This window comes from Bubalus kerabau, chromosome 11 (assembly GCF_029407905.1).
Source record: "Bubalus kerabau isolate K-KA32 ecotype Philippines breed swamp buffalo chromosome 11, PCC_UOA_SB_1v2, whole genome shotgun sequence".
Classification (NCBI taxonomy): Eukaryota; Metazoa; Chordata; class Mammalia; order Artiodactyla; family Bovidae; genus Bubalus; species Bubalus kerabau.
Genome location: NC_073634.1, coordinates 46,774,425 through 46,793,173, shown reverse-complemented (window position 1 = coordinate 46,793,173; position 18,749 = coordinate 46,774,425). Strand labels below are relative to the sequence as shown.

The window sequence follows — 18,749 nt, the reverse complement described above, 5'->3', positions numbered from 1 at the left end:
TCTCCTTGGACGTGGGCTACAGCAACTGCCTTTCAGTTTATCTTCACCTCTTTCTCTCTACTCTCCAAGTTAGCCTATTGCTCAGAGCTTCCTAAATCATTACCTTCATCACGTCACTCCTCCCATTACCTATCAAAACAAGTTCGTATCTCTTGATTTAGAATCTATGCAGTCTCTACAAAACTACTATTTCTCCCCATGTACCTTTACAAAACACCTTTTCCTTCCTTGCTCTCTTCCTGTTTAAATTCTATATACCCTTTAAATCCTCATTTAAATTCCTCATCTTCATTGTAGCTTTCCTAGCCAAGTATTCCCATTATGTCATCTCCAACGTCAGAACTCTTGGTACCTATTTTGAATTTCACTCAGATTGTAAAATTCTTATGGTCTGCTGCTAAGTCACTTCAGTTGTGTCCGATTCTGTGCGACCCCATAGACGGCAGTCCACCAGGCTCCCCCGTCCCTGGGATTCTCCAGGCAAGAACATTGGAGTGGGTTGCCATTTCCTTCTCCAATGCATGAAAGTGAAAAGTGAAAGTGAAGTCGCTCAGTCGTGTCTGACTCTGTGCGACCCCATGGACTGCCGCCTACCAGGCTCCTCCGTCCATGGGATTTTCCAGACAAGAGTACTGGAGTGGGGTGCCATTGCCTTCTCCGTCTTATGGTCTAATATTATCTTTATTTTTTGAGTGATCTTCAACTTATCACAGAAGATTTTTTTAAAGTGTTTCCTTTACTGATGTGTTAGCCTTAAAACAGAGTGAGAACCAAGAAATGGTAAATGACTACTCCAAAGCATGATTATTAATTCCATCTCTAAAGGTGAGATATTTTATATTATAGTTAACCTGATAACAAGAGGACTGAAGTAACTAAATGTGATAAGGATTATTTTTTTCACGTTAAGCTCATATACCTTAAGAGGGTTCCAGTCAATCAACTGAAATCGTATTAAGGGATTTAAAAGCTTCGGAATGCATAAACTAATGAAAGCTTCATAATAAGAATCAGGAAACTTTTCTCGCCATTGTCGAAATTTCAATAAAATATTCTGGATATTACAAAAATCACTGTGTACATCTTCAAAAATCTTCTTATGATCCTGTAAAATGTCACCTGTGAAGAAAATGAGTCTCTGTATATTACACATTTTACATTTGTGATCTTTAAGTTTGATTCCTATAAACATAGTTATGTATAACTTATGTAATCAACTGAGTTGAAAGTTATTCTTGACATTAACATATAAATTAGTTTTTATTAAAAAAAAACACACCTTAGTAACAACTGATACTGATAAAATCTACCATTTATTAAGCCCTTGTTATATGCCAAAACATAAACACATTATCTCATGTCATTATCATAACTATCTTCCCTAAAAGGTAAGTGTTTCTAGCCTATCTGTTTACAGACAAAGAAAAAGCAAACAACAATATCAGATACAGTGAAGTCAAGTATTTCGCTTAAGGTCACACAGAATAGATTCCCTCTTTGAACTCATCTATTTGACTGTAAACCTACATTCTTTCAGCTGTACATATTTTACCTTCTTACAATGCTAAAAATGGACTTTACTATATATTCAATTCAAATTCAAACTCCGGGAGATTGTGAAGGACAGGAAAGCCTGCCATGCTGCAGTCCATACGATTGCGAAGAGTTGGCCATGACTGAGTGGCTGAACAACAAATAGGGACTTCCGTGGTGGTGCAGAGGCTAAGACCCCAGGCTCCCAATGCAGCAGGCCTAGGTTCAATCCCTGGTCAGGGAACTAGATCCCACAAGCCACAGTTAAGACCTGGCATAGCCAAATAAATAAATATTTTAAAAAACTGAAAAAAATGATAATATAGAAAGTATGTAGCAGAGAAATGAAACCAAAAATGTTCATGGCTCATTTATAACAGGAGATGAAAAAGGCTGAAGGGAAAAAAACTATAAAGATGCAGGAATACTCATCCCACTTCTCCATTTTATCCATTCTTTCAGAGTTAAAGACAAGTCTAATAAGGAAAAAAAAGTATTATTTATTCTGAATTTTCCCAACTATTTTGGATAGCTTAATATAAGGGCAATCATGGCAAAGATTTTCTATCATTTCAGTACTTCAATTAAGACACATCAGAAACTTGATAACTGACCTTGGCTTTTTTGGAAGTCAATCATGTCTGCTGAAGACAGTTCATCATCACTAGATGTTCCTTCTTCATGAGTACAATTCCCAGAAAGAACCCTTGCTTGTCTTCTTCGTGCCCTGTATTTTGCAACAAACCAAAAATAAAATACAAAAATAAATGCTTTAAAACAAAAAGTAAAAGTCATCATTACTTAAAATGCCCAGAAATAAACAATCACACTTTCACACAATTTTATATTAATATTTTTGATATTTTAGCTTCATTAATCTGAACTGATTCTCTTATTCTTGTTAGACACTCCCATGATTTGGAAAAAGGAGTAACAATGTATTTAGGACTAGCTTCCAGGTATGAGACAGTCCCAACCTGATAAATACCACTTTATACATTCCTTCTAACTGATCCAAATACATAAGGGTGTCTTTAAACCATGGGGTAGAGGACTGCTTAACTAAATTTTGGTTTTACACCATTCTCACAAATTAATATGCCAGGTTATAGGTATTTATACTACATGATTAACTGTATTTAAACTATGAAAAATACTTGCTCAGTGATGCTTTAAGTCTTTAGTTACCTTCGAGATTCAGCCTCTTCTAAAATCCACTGAGTTTTTTCATCCATAGCCAAGCTTTTATTTATTGATGTCTCAGGTTTGCCTGTTAATGAATAAAATTGATTTTATACTGTAAATTCTAAAAAGAAATACAATGAAACATTTTGAAAATAAAAGTTATATTTTAGGTATGTATACATATTTGTATATATAAACATCCATACACAGACTATGTTTAAATTGCATATTTCATCATGCAATGAAATTGCAATGTTAACTCTCTACCAAAATATTAATAGGTATTGAGTTTGCTAATCTAATAAAATGTACCTTGTCTGGTGAATATAGTTCAGCACTCAAGAACAGTAACAAAAATAAAGTTTCTTTCCCTTGTATTCTTTTTCAGCAGTTTTCACCATTTTTTTTTTCCTGTCCCTATGGTCAAATTCTAGAAACACATTACCAATACGTCATTCATATTATCTCCTATTTTAGCATATACTGCAACTTATGACCAACTAAATGTCATATATTTGAGTCATTTTGATTTTGCTTTTATCATCTACTTGATGTTGTCGTCTCATTTCTTTCACTATACCCTGACAGCACCTTAATCAAAGGAAGACATCTCTGCAAATACAAAATCAGTGTGAGAATTGAAGGGCTGCATCCAATTCTTTATTAATATAATGAGATCTTATAGATGATTCTATACTGAAACCCACCAGAATTTCTTTAACTTCCACAATCAATCTGTGGAAAATTTATAAAGTTAGACTTCTGACACAGTCTATATGTTCATGTCAAGTCATCTCAAAATAATCATTAAATGGTCATATAAATATTTTCTTTCAAACACTAAGTGATTAGAAGTCATAATTTTCATTTTTTTAGATTTGGACTTAATTTAAGACATTTTGAAGCCCAGATTTTAAAATGGTTTGGGAATTTTAGAAGAGGGTAGGTGAAAGGTCAGTGGGAAAATACACAATAAACATTTTTATATAGTAATAGAAATATTTTTATCTTTTAGCTAACAATTTAGCTTAATGAAGAAAAAATCACATTGAACATGAAAAACACTAACATGATAACTGTTGTAAATACGCTGATTCATGTTTTAATTCATCTTGCCTGCGTTTCATAAAGATCATGGCTTGTTTTAAAAGGAGTGCGTGCATGGCTGATTCTATTTCTTGGATGTTGATAATCTGAAATACATACATAAGTAACATTTTGTGGGTGGTCATTAAATGATTATAAAAAATAATTATATGTAAGCACATTATATGCTCAAATTTCATATAACAGAAACATTTTTAACACTATCACATCTCAATTAAATGAACATTGTGAGGAACAGACGTAGCTTCCAATGCTTATAATACTAATAAAACTAGGAAATAAACATTGTACCAAAACAGCTATAAATATCATAAATAATAAAACCTAACTTGGCTGGAGTCAGAAACATGGATAAAAGTGGCTAGAAAAGAAAAATTCTTTTTTGAGATAGAAAAGAAGAAGGAAATGATGACTTAGTATACATAAAACAAAAACAGTGTGATATGATACCTCATTGTAGTTTTGATACACATTTCTCTATTAGCAATGATATCAGATGTTTAAAAATTTTTATGTTAATCATTGTTTTATACATACTAAGTCCTTAAATTGGGGTCTTGAGTTGCCCTTTTCTTAAAGTAGACTAACCACTTTAAAAATACACTCTACTTTCTTCATTACTTTTAATTTACTTTTAAAAGATTACCAGATTAGTTTCTCCCCTATTGTTACACTGGTTACAAAGGTCAACAACTAAAAGTCTACATATAGCAAAAACTGGAGAGGCTGTGGAGAAAAGGGAACCCTCCTACACTGTTGCTGGGTGTATAAACTGGTGCAGCTACTATGAAAAACAATATGGTGGCTCCTTAAAAAACTAGAATTTCCATATGATCCTGAAATTACACTCTTGGGCATATATCTGGAGAAAACTCTAATTCAGATACATGCATCCCAATGTTCATAGCAACATTATTTACAAGATCCAAGACATGGAAGCAACCTAAATGTCCCTGAATGATGCCTGGATAAGGATGATGTGCTGTATATATGTATACACACACACACACACTGGAATACGACCCAGCCATAAAATAATAATGCCATTTGCAGCAGCATGGATACACCTAGAGACAATAATACTAAATGAAGTAAGTCAGAAAGAGAAAGACAAATATATTATGATATTACTTATCTGTGGAATATAAAATATGATAAAAATGAATCTATGGGGAGGAATAAACCAGGAGTCTGAGATTAGCAGATACAAACTACTATATACAAAAAGCAACCAGATCCTACTGTACACCACAGGGAACTATATTCAATATCCCGAAATAAACCATAATAGAAAAGAATATGAAAAGAACATACACATATATAACTGAATCACTTTGCTATACACCGGGAACTAACACAACATTATAAATCAACTATATTTCAATTAAAATTTAAAACAATTTCACTTTCACTTTTAAATCATGTATGTTTTCTTGTTGTTGTTCAGTTGCTCAGTCATGTCCGACTCTTTGCAACCCCATGGACTGCAGCACGTCAGGCTTCCCTGTCCTTCACCATCTTCCGGAGCTTGTTCAAACTCATGTCCATTTAGTCAGTGATGCCATACAATCATATCGTTCTCTGTTATCCCCTTCTCCTCCTTCTTCATGAGTAAATAAATTGAAATATAGTAAAAAAAAAATAAAATAAAATAAAAATAAAATTTAAAAGAAAAAAACAAAAAGCACACCTAATATCAAAAAAGGACTTCCTGGGTAGCACAGCAGTAATAATCTGCCAGCCAAGCAGGAGATGTGGGTTTGATCCCTGAGTCAAGAAGATCCCCTGGAGAATGAAACGGCAGGCCACTCCAGTATTCTTGCCTGGGAAATCCCATGGACAGAGAAGCCTGGCAGGCTTCATGGGGTCAAAAAGGAGTTGGACACAACTTAGTGACTAAACAACAATAACAAATATCAAAAGACAAAACAAATTGGAATGTATACCTACATCAAATAGGATAAAGCACTAAAATTTTTAAGCAATAGAAAGCTGTTCATCATATACTGGGAAAAAGGAAAAAAACCCACAAAAACAAACCCACGGTATGAACAAGAAGATAGCACGGTAAAGGACACAAATAATTCACTATAAGAAAACTATATGTGTTAAGAAAACAAATGACTTGTGAGATCAAAATAAATACATAAAAACTAAATACACTAGAAACTGATAAAACTTTTCTAAAGGATAATTTAGTAATGTTTCATAAGCCTTAATGTATTTAGACACTTTGACTTAGTAATTCAATTTCTAGAACTTTTCTTAAACAGACAGAATTTTAAAAACTTATATTGCTATTTCAGTCAGTTCAGTTCAGTTGCTGAGTCATGTCCGACTCTTTGTGACCCCATGGACTGCAGCCTGCCAGGCTTCCCTGCACATCACCACCTCCTGGAGCTTGCTCAAACTCTTGTCCATTGAGTCAATGATGCCATACAACCATCTCATCCTCTGTCATCCCCATCTCCTCCTGCCTTCAATCTTACCCAACATCAGGGTCTTTTCTAATGAGTAGCTCTTCGCATCAGGTGGCCAAAGCACTGGATGGAGCTTCAGCTTCATCATCAGTCCTTCCAGTGAATTTTCAGGACTGATTTCCTTTAGGACTGACTGGTTTGATCTCCTTGCAGTACAAGGGACTCTCAAGAGTCTTCTCCAACACAATTAAAAAGCATCAATTCTTTGTATTTAGTTTTCTTTATGGTCCAACTCTCACATCCATATATGATTACTGGAAAAACCACAGCTTTGACTAGATGGACCTTTGTCAGCAAAGTAATGTCTCTGCTTTTTGATATGTCGTCTAATTTGTCATAGCTTTTCTTCCAAGGAGCAAGTGTCTTTTAAATTCATGGCTGCGGTCACCATTTGCAGTGATTTTCAAATCCAAGAAAATAAAGTCTATCACTGTTTCCATTGTTTCCCCATCTATTTGCCATGAAGTGATAGGACTGGATACCATAATCTTCATACTTTGAATGTTGAGTTTTAAGCCAGGTTTTTCATTCTCCTCTTTCACCTTCATCAAGAGGCTCTTTAGTTCCTCTTTCTGCCATAAGGGTAGTGTCATCTGCGTTATCTGAGATTATTGATATTTCTCCTGGCAATCTTGATTCCAGCTTGTGTTTAATCCAGCCTGGCATTTTGCATGATATACTCTACATATAAGTTAAATAAACAGGGTGACAATATACAACCTTGACGTACTCCTTTTCCAATTTGTACCTAGTCTGTTGTTCCATGTCCAGTTCTAACTGTTGCTTCCTGACCTGCATACAGATTTCTCAGGAGGCAGGTCAGGCGGTCTGGTATTCCCATCTCTTGAAGAATTTTCCACAGTATGTTGTGATCCACAGTCAAAGGCTTTAGCATAGTCAATCAAGCAGAAGTAGATGTTTTTCTGGAACTCTCTTGCTTTTTCTATGATCCAGTGGATGTCGGCAATTTGATCTCTGGTTCCTCTGCCTTTTCTAAATCCAGCTTGAACATCTGGAAATTCTCGGTTCATGTACTGTTGAAGCCTCGCTTGGAGAATATTGAGCATTACTTTACTAGCATGTGAGATGAGTGCAATTGTGTGGTAGTTTGAACATTCTTTGGCATTGCCTTTCTTTGGGCTTGGAATGAAAATTGACCTTTTCCAGTCCTGTATCCATACTGAGTTTTCCAAATTTGCTGGCATATTGAGTGCAGCACTTTCACAGCATCATCTTTTAGGATTTGAAATAGCTCAACTGGAATTCCATTACCTCCACTAGCTTTGTTTGTAGTGACGCTTCCTAAGACCCACTTGACTTCGCATTCCAGGATGTCTGGCTCTAGGTGAGTGATCACACCACCGTGGTTATCTGGGTCATTAAGATCTTTTTTATATAGTTCTTTTGTGTATTCTTGCCACCTCTTCTTAATATCTTCTGCTTCTGTTAGGTCCATATCGTTTCTGTCCTTTATTGTGCCCATCTTTGCATGAAATGTTCCTTTGATATAGCTAATTTTCTTGAAGCGATTTCTAGTCTTTCTCAATCTATTGTTTTCCTCTATTTCTTTGCACTGATCACTGAAGAAGGCTTTCTTATCTCTCCCTGCTATTCTTTGAAACTCTGCATTCATATGGGTATATCTTTCCTTTTCTCCTTTGCCTTTAGCTTCTCTTCTTTTCACAGCTATTTGTAAGCCCTCTTCAGACAACCATTTTGCCTTTTTGCATTTTTTTTTCTTGGGGATGGTCTTGATCACTGCCTCCTGTACAATGTCATGAACCTCTGTCCATATTTCTTCTATTTGCATGTAAATATTGCTATTTACATGTTCCAAAATGATTACAAAAACACCTAACTGTCCAACATTAAGGGAATACTTAATATTCCACTATCCCCACTCCAGTACTCTTGCCTGGAAAATCCCATGGATGGAAGAGCCTGGTAGGCTGCAGTCCATGTTAAGGGTCGGACACGACTGAGCGACTTCACTTTCACTTTTCACTTTCATGCATTGGAGAAGGAAATGGCAACCCACTCCAGTGTTCCTGCCTGGAGAATCCCAGGGACGGGGGAGCCTGGTGGGCTGCCGTCTATGGGGTCACACAGAGTCAGACAGGACTGAAGTGACTTAGCAGTAGCAGCACGTCAAAAATAGGTAGGAAGAATCCTAGATGAAGTACCTAGTTATGGGATTTAAACTAAAAAAAAAAAAAAATCACATGGTAAGGGAATTTCTGTATAAAAAGGAAATGATTCAGTATTTATAGACACATACCTTTTCATTAAGACAGTCAATTAAATTTTCCACATAAATTTTCATGCTTTTATAGAATTTAAAACTTAGAGTTTGATTTGATGAATTCTCTAGGTTCTGGATGGTACTCTTTGAGCTCTTGATATCTTGTATATATTTTTCATATTCTCTTAGATGTGAGCGGTGAGTGTCCTGTAGTAATGTTAATCTAAATAAATAGAAAATAAACATAAAAATTGCTTTATATTACAAATTTATTTCTATTATAGTAAGTAGCAGTCTAATGGGAGAAGGCAATGGCACCCCACTCCAGTACTCTTGCCTGGAAAATCCCATGGACGGAGGAGCCTGGTGGGCTGCAGTCCATGGGGTCGCTAGGAGTCGGACATGACTGAGTGACTTCACTTTCACTTTTCACTTTCATGCATTGGAGAAGGAACTGGCAACCCACTCCAGTGTTTTTGCCTGGAGAATCCCAGGAACGGGGGAGCCTGGTGGGCTGCAGTCCATGGGGTCGCTAGGAGTCGGACATGACTGGGCGACTTCACTTTCACTTTTCACTTTCATGCATTGGAGAAGGAACTGTCAACCCACTCCAGTGTTCTTGCCTGGAGAATCCCAGGAACGGGGGAGCCTGGTGGGCTGCTGTCTATGGGGTCGCACAGAGTCGGACATGACTGACGTGACTTAGCAGCAGCAGCAGCAGCAGCAGCAGCAGCAGCAGTCTAATGAAAATTTTTTCAGAGCTACCTTATAAAGACCACCAAGGAAACTGACCATCATATAAACCTGGGTTTGTAAGACCTGTGGAGCAAAGGAAAATTCCACGATAAGAGAGGCTTCAAAGGGAAAGGTAGCATAGGACATGGAGAGATTTTTAGGTGCTACAGCTAATCTCAGGGTAGTCTTAGAGGACAAGTTAGTGTGGATCAATCAGAATTTGTAAACTAGGTGACCTGCTACAATAATCGTGCAAAGTCTCTTCAGTCATGTCCAACTCTGTGACCCTATGGACTGTAGCCTTCCAGGCTCCTCTGTCCATGAGATTCTCCAGGCAACAGTACTGGACTGGGATGCAATGCCCTCCTCCTCCATATGTGTACTTACTTTATATAGGCAGTTAACAGTCTTTCTTTTGCAATGTTTCAAAGGGTGGGGTATGTGTGGAGTCTGAGGTGGTCCAGTCTTCCAATCTTGATGAGCATCTCTGGACCTTTAACCTTGCCTCAGGTGGTTTCACTGCCTTCCATTTCTTTTCAAGCTGTTGTTCAGGACATTGCTCTTTTTTTACACTTCGGGTCTCCTGCTTTGAAGAGATGTAAGGTAGCTGCACACAATCTAGTCTTGATTAGAGGCTACGTGAGTGCAGGATCTAGTTGGTCCAGTCTCCTAATCTTGACAAGCTTCTCTGGACCTTTAATCTTGCCTCGGGTGGTTTCATTGCTGTTCCTCCTTTGTTTAGTAACTGTACTGCCATTGGGAACAGAGAGAGGGTCATGGAAACTACAGTCTAGCCTATAATAAATGATGGGGAAAAAAATTTAAAAAGGCTTCAATACCTAGGAGCTCTTCAGGACCTGCTAGGCTCAACACCTCCTTTTCTTTGATACTCCTCAATCTTGAGGACCACTGAATCCTTCCCATTTCTCTTCGAACTGCTGCTCAGGACACTGCTCTTTTTCACACTTTCAGGAGCATCGGGTCTCCTGCTTTGAAGAGATGTAAGGGAGCTTCCAGGCAAGGTGGAGACCTTGTCCCATTTCAGGTGAGTTTTCCAGCACAGCTTCACAGCGACGTCTTAATAATGTCCTTGTTGTTATTGTTGTTCAGTTGCTCAGTCGTGTCTGACTCTTTGCGACCCCATGGACTGCAGCACTCCAGACTTCCCTGTCCTTCACCATCTCCTGGAGCTTGTTCAGACTCACATCTATTGAACTGGTGATGCCATCCAACCATCTTATCCTCTGTCATCCCCTTCCCCTGCCTTCAATCTTGCCCAGCATCAGTGTCTTTTCCAATGATTTGGATCTTTGCATCAGATGGCCAAAGTATTAGAGCTTCAGCTTCAACATCAGACCTTCCAATGAATATTCAGGATTGATTTCCTTTAGGACTGATTGGTTTGATCTCCATGCAGTCCAAGGGACTCTCAAGAGTCTTCTCCAACATCACAGTTCAAAAGCAATCAATACTTCAGTGCTCAGCCTTCTCTATAGTCCAACTCTCACATCCACACATGACCACTGGAAAAACCATAGCTTTGACTAGATGGACCTTTGTTGGCAATGTAATGTCTCTGCTTTTGAATATGCTGTCTAGGTTGGTCATAGCTTTTCTTCCAAAATGCAAATGTCTTTCAATTTCATGGCTGCAGTTCCCATCTGCAGTGATTTTGGAGCCCAAGAAAATAAAGTCTATCACTGTTTCCATTGTTTCCCCATCTATTTGCCATGAAGAGATGGGACCGGATGCCATGATCTTCATTTTTTGAATGTTGAGTTTTAAGCCAGATTTTTCACTCTCCTCTTTCACCTTTATCAAGAGGCTCTTTAGTTCCTCTTTGCTTTTTGCCATAAGGGTGGTGTCATCTGCATATTAGAGGTTACTGATATTTCTCCTGGCAATTCTGATTCCAGCTTGTGTTTCATCCAGTACAGCATTTTGCATGATGTGCTCTGCATATAAGTTAAATAAGTAGGGTTACAATATACAGCCTTGATGTACTCCTTTCCCAATTTAGAACCGTCTGTTGTTCCATGTCCAGTTCTAACTGTTGCTTCTTCACTTGCATACAGATTTCTCAGGAAGCAGGTATGGTGGTCTGGTATTCCCATCTCTTGAAGAATTTTCCAGTTTGTTGTGATCCACACAGTCAAAGGCTTTGGCATAGTCAATCAAGCAGAAGAGGATGTTTTTTCTGGAACTCTCTTGCTTTTTTTGTGACCCAGTGGAAGTTGGCAATTTGATCTCTGGTTCCCCTGCCTTTTCTAAATCCAGCTTGAACATCTGGATGTTCTCAGTTCATGTACTGTTGAAGACTCACTTGGAGAATATTGAGCATTACTTTGCTAGCGTGTGAGATGAGCGCAATTTGGTGGTAGTTTGAACATTCAACCTTCTTAATCATATCCTTAAGAAGGGTTTTTTTTGTAATTTGTGATCCTTTAGTGGTCTTATATTTGAAACACAAGAGTCCATGTGGAATTACTGTTAGATCAGTCTGTGGTAGTCCTTAGAATATAGGTATCTGTTAGTTAGTGTTAGTCACTCAGTCGTGTCCGACTTTGGGACTCCACGGACTGTAGCCTCTGTCCATGGAATTCTCTAAGCAAGAATACTGGAGTGGGTAGCCATTGCCTTCTGCAGGGGATCTTCCCAAGCCAGGAGCTGGTATTAAAGCCATCTGAACATGCTATGATTTGGTATGAATTTTTTTGTTTTGGGACCTATATTTGACACTGTGAGTACATTAGAATTAGAGAATTAACTACTAATGAAATAAATTCATAATATTTGGACCTGAATCAAACAATTAAAAAAATTAAACTTTTGCTAATCTCCTTATGGGCTTCACTGGTGGCTCAGTGGTACAGAATCTGACTGCCAATACAGGAGATACAGGTTCGATCTCCAGGCAAGATCCCCTGGAGATGGAAATGGCAGTGCATTCCAGTATTCTTGCCTTGCAAATCCCATGGACAGAGGATCCTGGCACATCAGGCTTAGTTGCCCTATGACATGTGTAATCTTCCCAGACTAGAAATTGAATCTGTGTCCCCTACATTGGCAAGGTGTACTCTTAACCACTGGACCACCAGGGAACTCCAAGAGATAACTATTAATAGCAATAGATAATGGTTAGCTAGGCTTTAGAAATGTATTTGTACTAAGAATCTTAAAAACATAACCTAACTTTTGTTGCAGTTAACCTTCCCTGGAAATTTATGTTAAGAAATAATATTACAGTTTAAATGACTTATAGGAACAAAATGTTCATTATCTGTCACATTATTTATAATAGACAAATTTAGAAATCAAAACATCTAACATAGAAATGCAATATACCAACTATATGGATTAACAAAATATTACTATATGCTTATAATTTTTTACTGTAGTAAAAAGCACGTAACTTACAATCTTAACCATTTTAAAGTACATTACAGTAGTATTAACTATATGCACACTGCTGTATAACAGATCTTTAGAACTTTTTCATCCTGCAGAATTGAAATTCTATACTCACTGATCAACAACTTTCCATTCCACTCCCCTCCACGTGGGGCAACCACCATTCTACTTCTGGTTTCTAAGAGTCTGACTACTTGTTTGTGTGCTTAGTTGCTGAGTCCTGTCTGACTCTTTGTGAACTCACTGACTATAGCCCGCCAGGCTCCTATGTCCATGGAATTTTCTAGGCAAGAATACGGGAGTGGGTTGCCATTTCCTACTCTAGGAGATCTTCTTGACCCAGGAATTGAAGTGGTGTCTCTTGCATCTCCTAAACTGGCAAGTGGATTCTTCACCACTGCAACACATCATACAGAGCTTCCCAAATGGCTCAAGTAGTAACGAATCCACCTGCCAATGAAGGAACTGCAGGAGATGTGGGTTCAGTCCTTAGGTTGAGAAGATCCCCTAGAGTGAGGTTATGTTCTGTAATTCTCTAATCATTAGTGATGTTGAGCATCTCTTCATGTTCCTTCACCACTTGTATGTCTTCGAGGAAGGTTTATTCCAATCCTTTGACCATCTTTCTGTTGGGTAGTTTGTTGTTGAATTATATGAGCTACTTACATATTTTGGGTATTAACCGCTTATCATATATACAGTTTGCAAATATCTTCTCTCATTCTGTTGGCTGCCTTTTCACTTTGTTTATTATTTCCTTGCTATGCAGAAACTAGTTTCATATAGTCCCAACTGTCTATTTTTGCTTTTATTGCTTGTGTTTTTTCTTTCCTGGGTCCTTTGAGATTCCATATGTATTGGTGTTGGAAAAGACTCTTGAGAGTCCCTAGGACTGCAAGGAGATCCAACCAGTTAATCCTAAAGAAAATCAGTCCTGAATATTCATTGGAAGGAAAGATGCTGAAGCTGAAGCTCCAATACTCTGGCCACCTCATGCAAAAAACCAACTCAGAGGAAAAGACCCTGATGCTGGGAAAAACTAAAGGCAAGAGGAAAAGGGAACAACAGAGGATGAGATGGTTGGATGGCATCACAAACTTAACGGACATTAATTTGAGTAGGCTCTGGGAGTTGGTAATGGACAGGGAAGCCTGGAGTGCTGCAGACCATGGGGTCGACTGAGCAGCTGAACTGAACTGAATGTATTTTAGGATTTTTTCCCTTATTTCTGCAAAAAATGGATTGGGATTTTGATAGAGAATGCATTACATCTATAGATTGCTTTGGGTAATATGGACATTTTAACTATATTAAATTTTCTAAACCATGATCATGGATACCTTTCCATTAATTTATGTCTTCAATTTCTTTCAGCAATATTTTGTAATTTCTGGTGTATAAAACTTGCATCCCTTGACTAATTCCTAAGTTATATTCCTTTTAATGCTATTGTAAATGTTTTCTAAATATATATCTTTGGACTTTTCATTGTTAGTGCACAGAAACAACTGATTTTCATCCTGCAATTTTACTAGATTTATTAGCTCTAACAGGGTTTGTGTTTGTTTCTTTGTGTTAAATGCAGTCTTCAGGTTTTCCCATGTGTAAGATCATGTCATCTGTGAACAGAAATAATTTTACTTCTTGCTCCCCTATTTTGATGTCTTTTTATTTTTATTCTCACCTGAATTCTCTGGCTAGGGCTTTCAATACTTTGTTGAATACAAGAGACAAGAACAGGCATCCTTGCCTTGCTCCTGACCCTACAGGGAAAGCTTTCAGTTTTCCACAACTAAATATGATATCAGCTGTCCATTACTCCTGCTGCCAAGTCGCTTCAGTCGTGTCCGACTCTCTGCGACCCCACAGACGGCAGCCCACCAGGCTCCCCCCATCCCTGGGATCCTCCAGGCAAGAACACTGGAGTGGGTTGCTATTTCCTTCTCCAATGTATGAGGATGAAAAGTGAAAGTGAAGTCACTCAGTCGTGTCCGACTCTTAGCGACCCCATGGACTGCAGCCCACCAGGCTCCTCTGTCCATGGGATTTTCCAGGCAAGAGTACTGGAGTGGGGTGCCATCGCATTACTGCTATATGGTCTTTATTATGTTGAAGTATTAACAATTTCTCATAAAAGCATGCTTAACATCATCAAAGGCTTTTCTGGTAATCATCTGAGATGATAGTGTGGTTTTCACCATTCATTCTGTTTATATAGTGTATCACACTGATTTTCTTATGAAACACCCTCATAAAATCTCACTTGATCATGGCATATAATCCTCTTAACTTACATTTGCAAGTATTTTATTGTGGATTTTTACATCAATATTCATCAAGATACTGGTTTACTAATTTCCTTTTCTTATACTATCTTTGGAATTTTGGGGATCAGGGTAATGCTGACCTCAGAGAATGAGCTTGGGAATGTTATCTCCTCCTCTTCAGGCTTTTGTAAGAGTTTGAGAAGGAATGGTGTTAATTCATCATTAAATGTTTGGTAGAATTAGCCAGTGAGGCCATCTAACACATATATATGTATATAACTGCTATACTGTCCCAATGAATTGATCCTTTTATATTATACAATGGCTTTTATAGTCTCGTGTAGTTTTTAACTTAAAATCCTTTTCTCCAAGTAATGCCACTCCTGGTCTCTTTTGTTTACTGTTTGCATGGAATCTTTTTTGCAAGACTTTCACTTTCATTCCATATACACCCTTAAGCCTAAGGGAGACTCTTGCAGATGGTATACAGTTGTATCTTGCCTTTTTTTTTTTTTTTTTTGGCTTGGGTGGCTTGTGGGATATTAGTTTCCTGACCAAGGATTGAACATGGGCCCTAACCACTAGACTGCCAGGGAATTGCTGGATCTTGCTTTTCTTTTCAACCTATTCGGCCACTGTACATCTTTTGATTATAGAATTTAATCCATTTATATTTAAAGTAATTACTGATATGGAAGGACTTATGATTGCCATTTTAAAATTGCTTTTTGTCTTATAGTTATTTTGTCCCTCTTCCTCTCTTGCTGCCTTGGGTTTTGTTATTTTATTTTTTTAGTGATGTGTTCTGGGTCATTTTCATTTTCCACTGCATATCTTCTATAGGTATTTCTTTTATGTTTACCATGGGGTTTACAAAAAATATTGCAATTCCAGTAATCTCTTTTAAACTGAAAACATATTAACTTCAATCTCATATGAAAACTTTATTCCTTTACATCTCCCCTGCCACCTCTTGTTATTGATACCACAAATTACATTAAATATTTTTGTATGTATTAACATAATATCGTAATTATTTTTGTGTTTTTACCTTTTAAATTCAATTTCTGAATTAAAAGTGATTGTCATACCACGCTCACAGTATTACAGGATTCTGCCTTTACCAGAGAACTCTGTATTTTTATATGCCTCATGCTACTATACAGTGTCCTTTCAATCAACTTGAAGGATCGCTTTCATCAATTTTTGTAAGGCAGGTCTAGTGGTGATGAACTCCCTCAGCTTTGTTTATCTGAGGTCTTTATTTCTCCTTCATGAAGGATAGTTTTGCTAGATACAGTAATCTCTGTTGGCAGTTTCCTTCTTTCATACTTTGAATATATCTTCCTACTCTCTTCTGGCCTGTTAACAGAGGAGACCTTTGTTGAGAAGCCTCCTGGTAATGTTATGGGACTCCCTTGGACATGACAAGGTCCTTTTGTTTTGTCACTTAATTCTTTCTTTGTATCTAGGAAGTTTGTCTCAGTGTAAGCCTCCTTGGGTTAATCCTTGTTGGAGTCCATTAGCTTTTGAAATTGAATCCCCATTTCCTTCTTCAGGCTGTAAGTCTTTGGGCATTATATCTTCAGATAAGCTCTCTGTCCCATTCTGCTACTCTTCTCCTTCTTGGATTCCCATAAAGTATATGATATTCTGCTTGATAGCATCATGTAAATCTCTTATGCTTTTTTCACTTTTCTTCATTCTTTCTTCCTTTTTGTTACTCTAACTTGGTAATTTCAAATGACTATTCTTTGAGGTCATCACTTGTTTCTTCTGCTTGATAGAGTCTGCTTTGGATCCCCTTTAGTGAATTTTTCAGTTCAGTTATTGTATTTTTAGCTCCAGAACCTCTGGTTCTTTTACAGTTTCCATCTCTGTTGGTATTCCAACCTTGTTCATATATCATCTCCCTGATTTCTTTAGTTGTCTGTGTTCTCTTATGGCACATTAAGCTTCTTTAAGAGGATCATTCTGAATTCTCTGTCAGGTAATTCATAAGCCTCTGTTTCTTTTGGTTCTGGAAATTAATTTTGATCCTCTAACTGGGCCAGGTTTCCTTGCTTCTTCACATGTCTGGTTATCTTTATGTTGTACTTTGTGTATTTGAAAATGCACATAAGGGCAGTTTCCCCCCTATTTGAAGCTGTATCCCTTAAGTGCATTTCAATTAGCCTGGATAAAGATTCCCAATGGTGTTGTGTGGGGAAGACTGTCTTCTCAAACCTTTCATGGGGGATGATTCTCCTCAGGGTTTCTAGAGATTTCCCAATTACAGACATTTGTGGGTTTTTCAGGATTTTATAGTCTCTTGGTCCCCCTGGTGTTTGTAGTACTTAAAGCTTTCTGGCTTTGTAACAGGCTACTTAGCTCATTCCTGTCCTCTGTGGTCCTCAGGCATTTAACGTATGATTGTTCTCCAACAGTGCTCTGAGACAGACAAGAGAGAGACAGAGACAAGTCCTTTCAGCAATAGCTCTAGAATATAGAATGTATGTTCTGCTCTTTCCCTTCCAAAGGAAAAGCTAGGAGTCAGGTTTTTTTCTCTCCATCGAAAGCAGTGCTAGCTTGCTAGAATGGCTAGATGCAGTTGGAATGAAATGGCTTTTCTCACCCATTACAATGTGGCTGGGCTTTGAGCTTCCCTGGGATACTACAACTTCCTGATTTCTGGGCTACTCATAAATGCTTTTTGGATAGTATGCTGTTGTTCAGTTGATATCTCTGTGGGGCAACGAGGTCTGGGGCTTCTAATTCTGCTATCTTGCTGCCATAACTTCCAGCATATTATTTTTTTAAATTAAGGGCTATTTAACAATGTAGATAAATGCAGATTAAAAATAGTAAGTTAAAAAAAGCAGGATTTGATATTATTTATTGATTTTAACTACATGATATATCTATTATAAACACTGAAAGACATATACAAAAAAGGATCAGTTATGTTAGTGTAGTAACATAGGTGATGCTAATTTTTCCTATAACTCTTTAATATTATCATTTAATAATTAATAAAATATATATTTATATTTATGGCTGTGTCAGGTCTTAGCTGTGGCTCGCAGGCTCAGTAGTTGCCCTGCATGTGGGATCTTAGTTCCCTGACCAGGGACTGAACCCAAGTCCCCTATACTGCAAGGCAGATTTTAAACCACTGGACCACCAAGGGAAGTCTCAATTAAAAATATTATACTGCTAATTTTTTCACTACTAAATGTCTATAACAAATGTAAATTTTAAAATTAATATTACTTACCTAGTATTTAGTTTCTTCTTTATAATTTCTAAACTTACTGGTGGAAATGAAATGGAAGCATCAAACTTCTTCACTGTTTGAGATTCATGGCTGTAAGAAAGATCTATGTCTTGTCCCTAAAAATAATATGAAAATTTGTGTTGTTTTCAACATTCATTAGTCCTCCAAATATTAATACCATGAAAGCAGACTGGATACACTAAGGTCTCACCAGCTTAAAATTCCATGCCTCTGACATTTTTTATGGTTGTAACAAAATGTTTTTAAAATTATCACACAGTTTTAAAATTTAGAACTTTAAACTTACATGCAAGAGGCAAATTACAAAATCTCATTTTTCACAAAAGCTTGGTTTTCAGTGTTTTTAAAGCTAGTTCTATTTATGATCTAATATACTCTCAAACAGAGAAGGCAATGGCACCCCACTCCAGTACTCTTGCCTGGAAAGTCCTACGGACAGAGGAGGCTGGTGGGCTGTAGTCCATGGGGTTGTGAAAAGTCAGACACGACTGAGCGACTTCACTTTCACTTTT

At 37.4% G+C, this 18,749-nt stretch overlaps 1 protein-coding gene across 5 annotated transcripts in view; it reads right to left on the bottom strand.

The window, feature by feature from the left end:
• The window catches only part of GCFC2 (GC-rich sequence DNA-binding factor 2), an 88,959-nt gene that overhangs the window by 34,328 nt on the left and 35,882 nt on the right, over positions 1–18,749 (bottom strand). For 3 of the 5 annotated variants that reach the window (XM_055540221.1, XM_055540219.1, XM_055540220.1), the window contains exons 5-10: positions 18,217–18,332; positions 8,584–8,770; positions 3,788–3,911; positions 2,722–2,803; positions 2,148–2,260; positions 920–1,119 (exon numbers count right to left, since the gene is read on the bottom strand). In XM_055540221.1, the coding sequence (XP_055396196.1) occupies positions 920–1,119; positions 2,148–2,260; positions 2,722–2,803; positions 3,788–3,911; positions 8,584–8,770; positions 18,217–18,332 (822 nt within the window). Of the gene's footprint in view, positions 1–919; positions 1,120–2,147; positions 2,261–2,721; positions 2,804–3,787; positions 3,912–8,583; positions 8,771–14,752; positions 17,391–18,216; positions 18,333–18,749 lie in introns of those variants that run through there. The other 2 variants (XM_055540222.1, XM_055540223.1) reach the window with 2 other exon arrangements.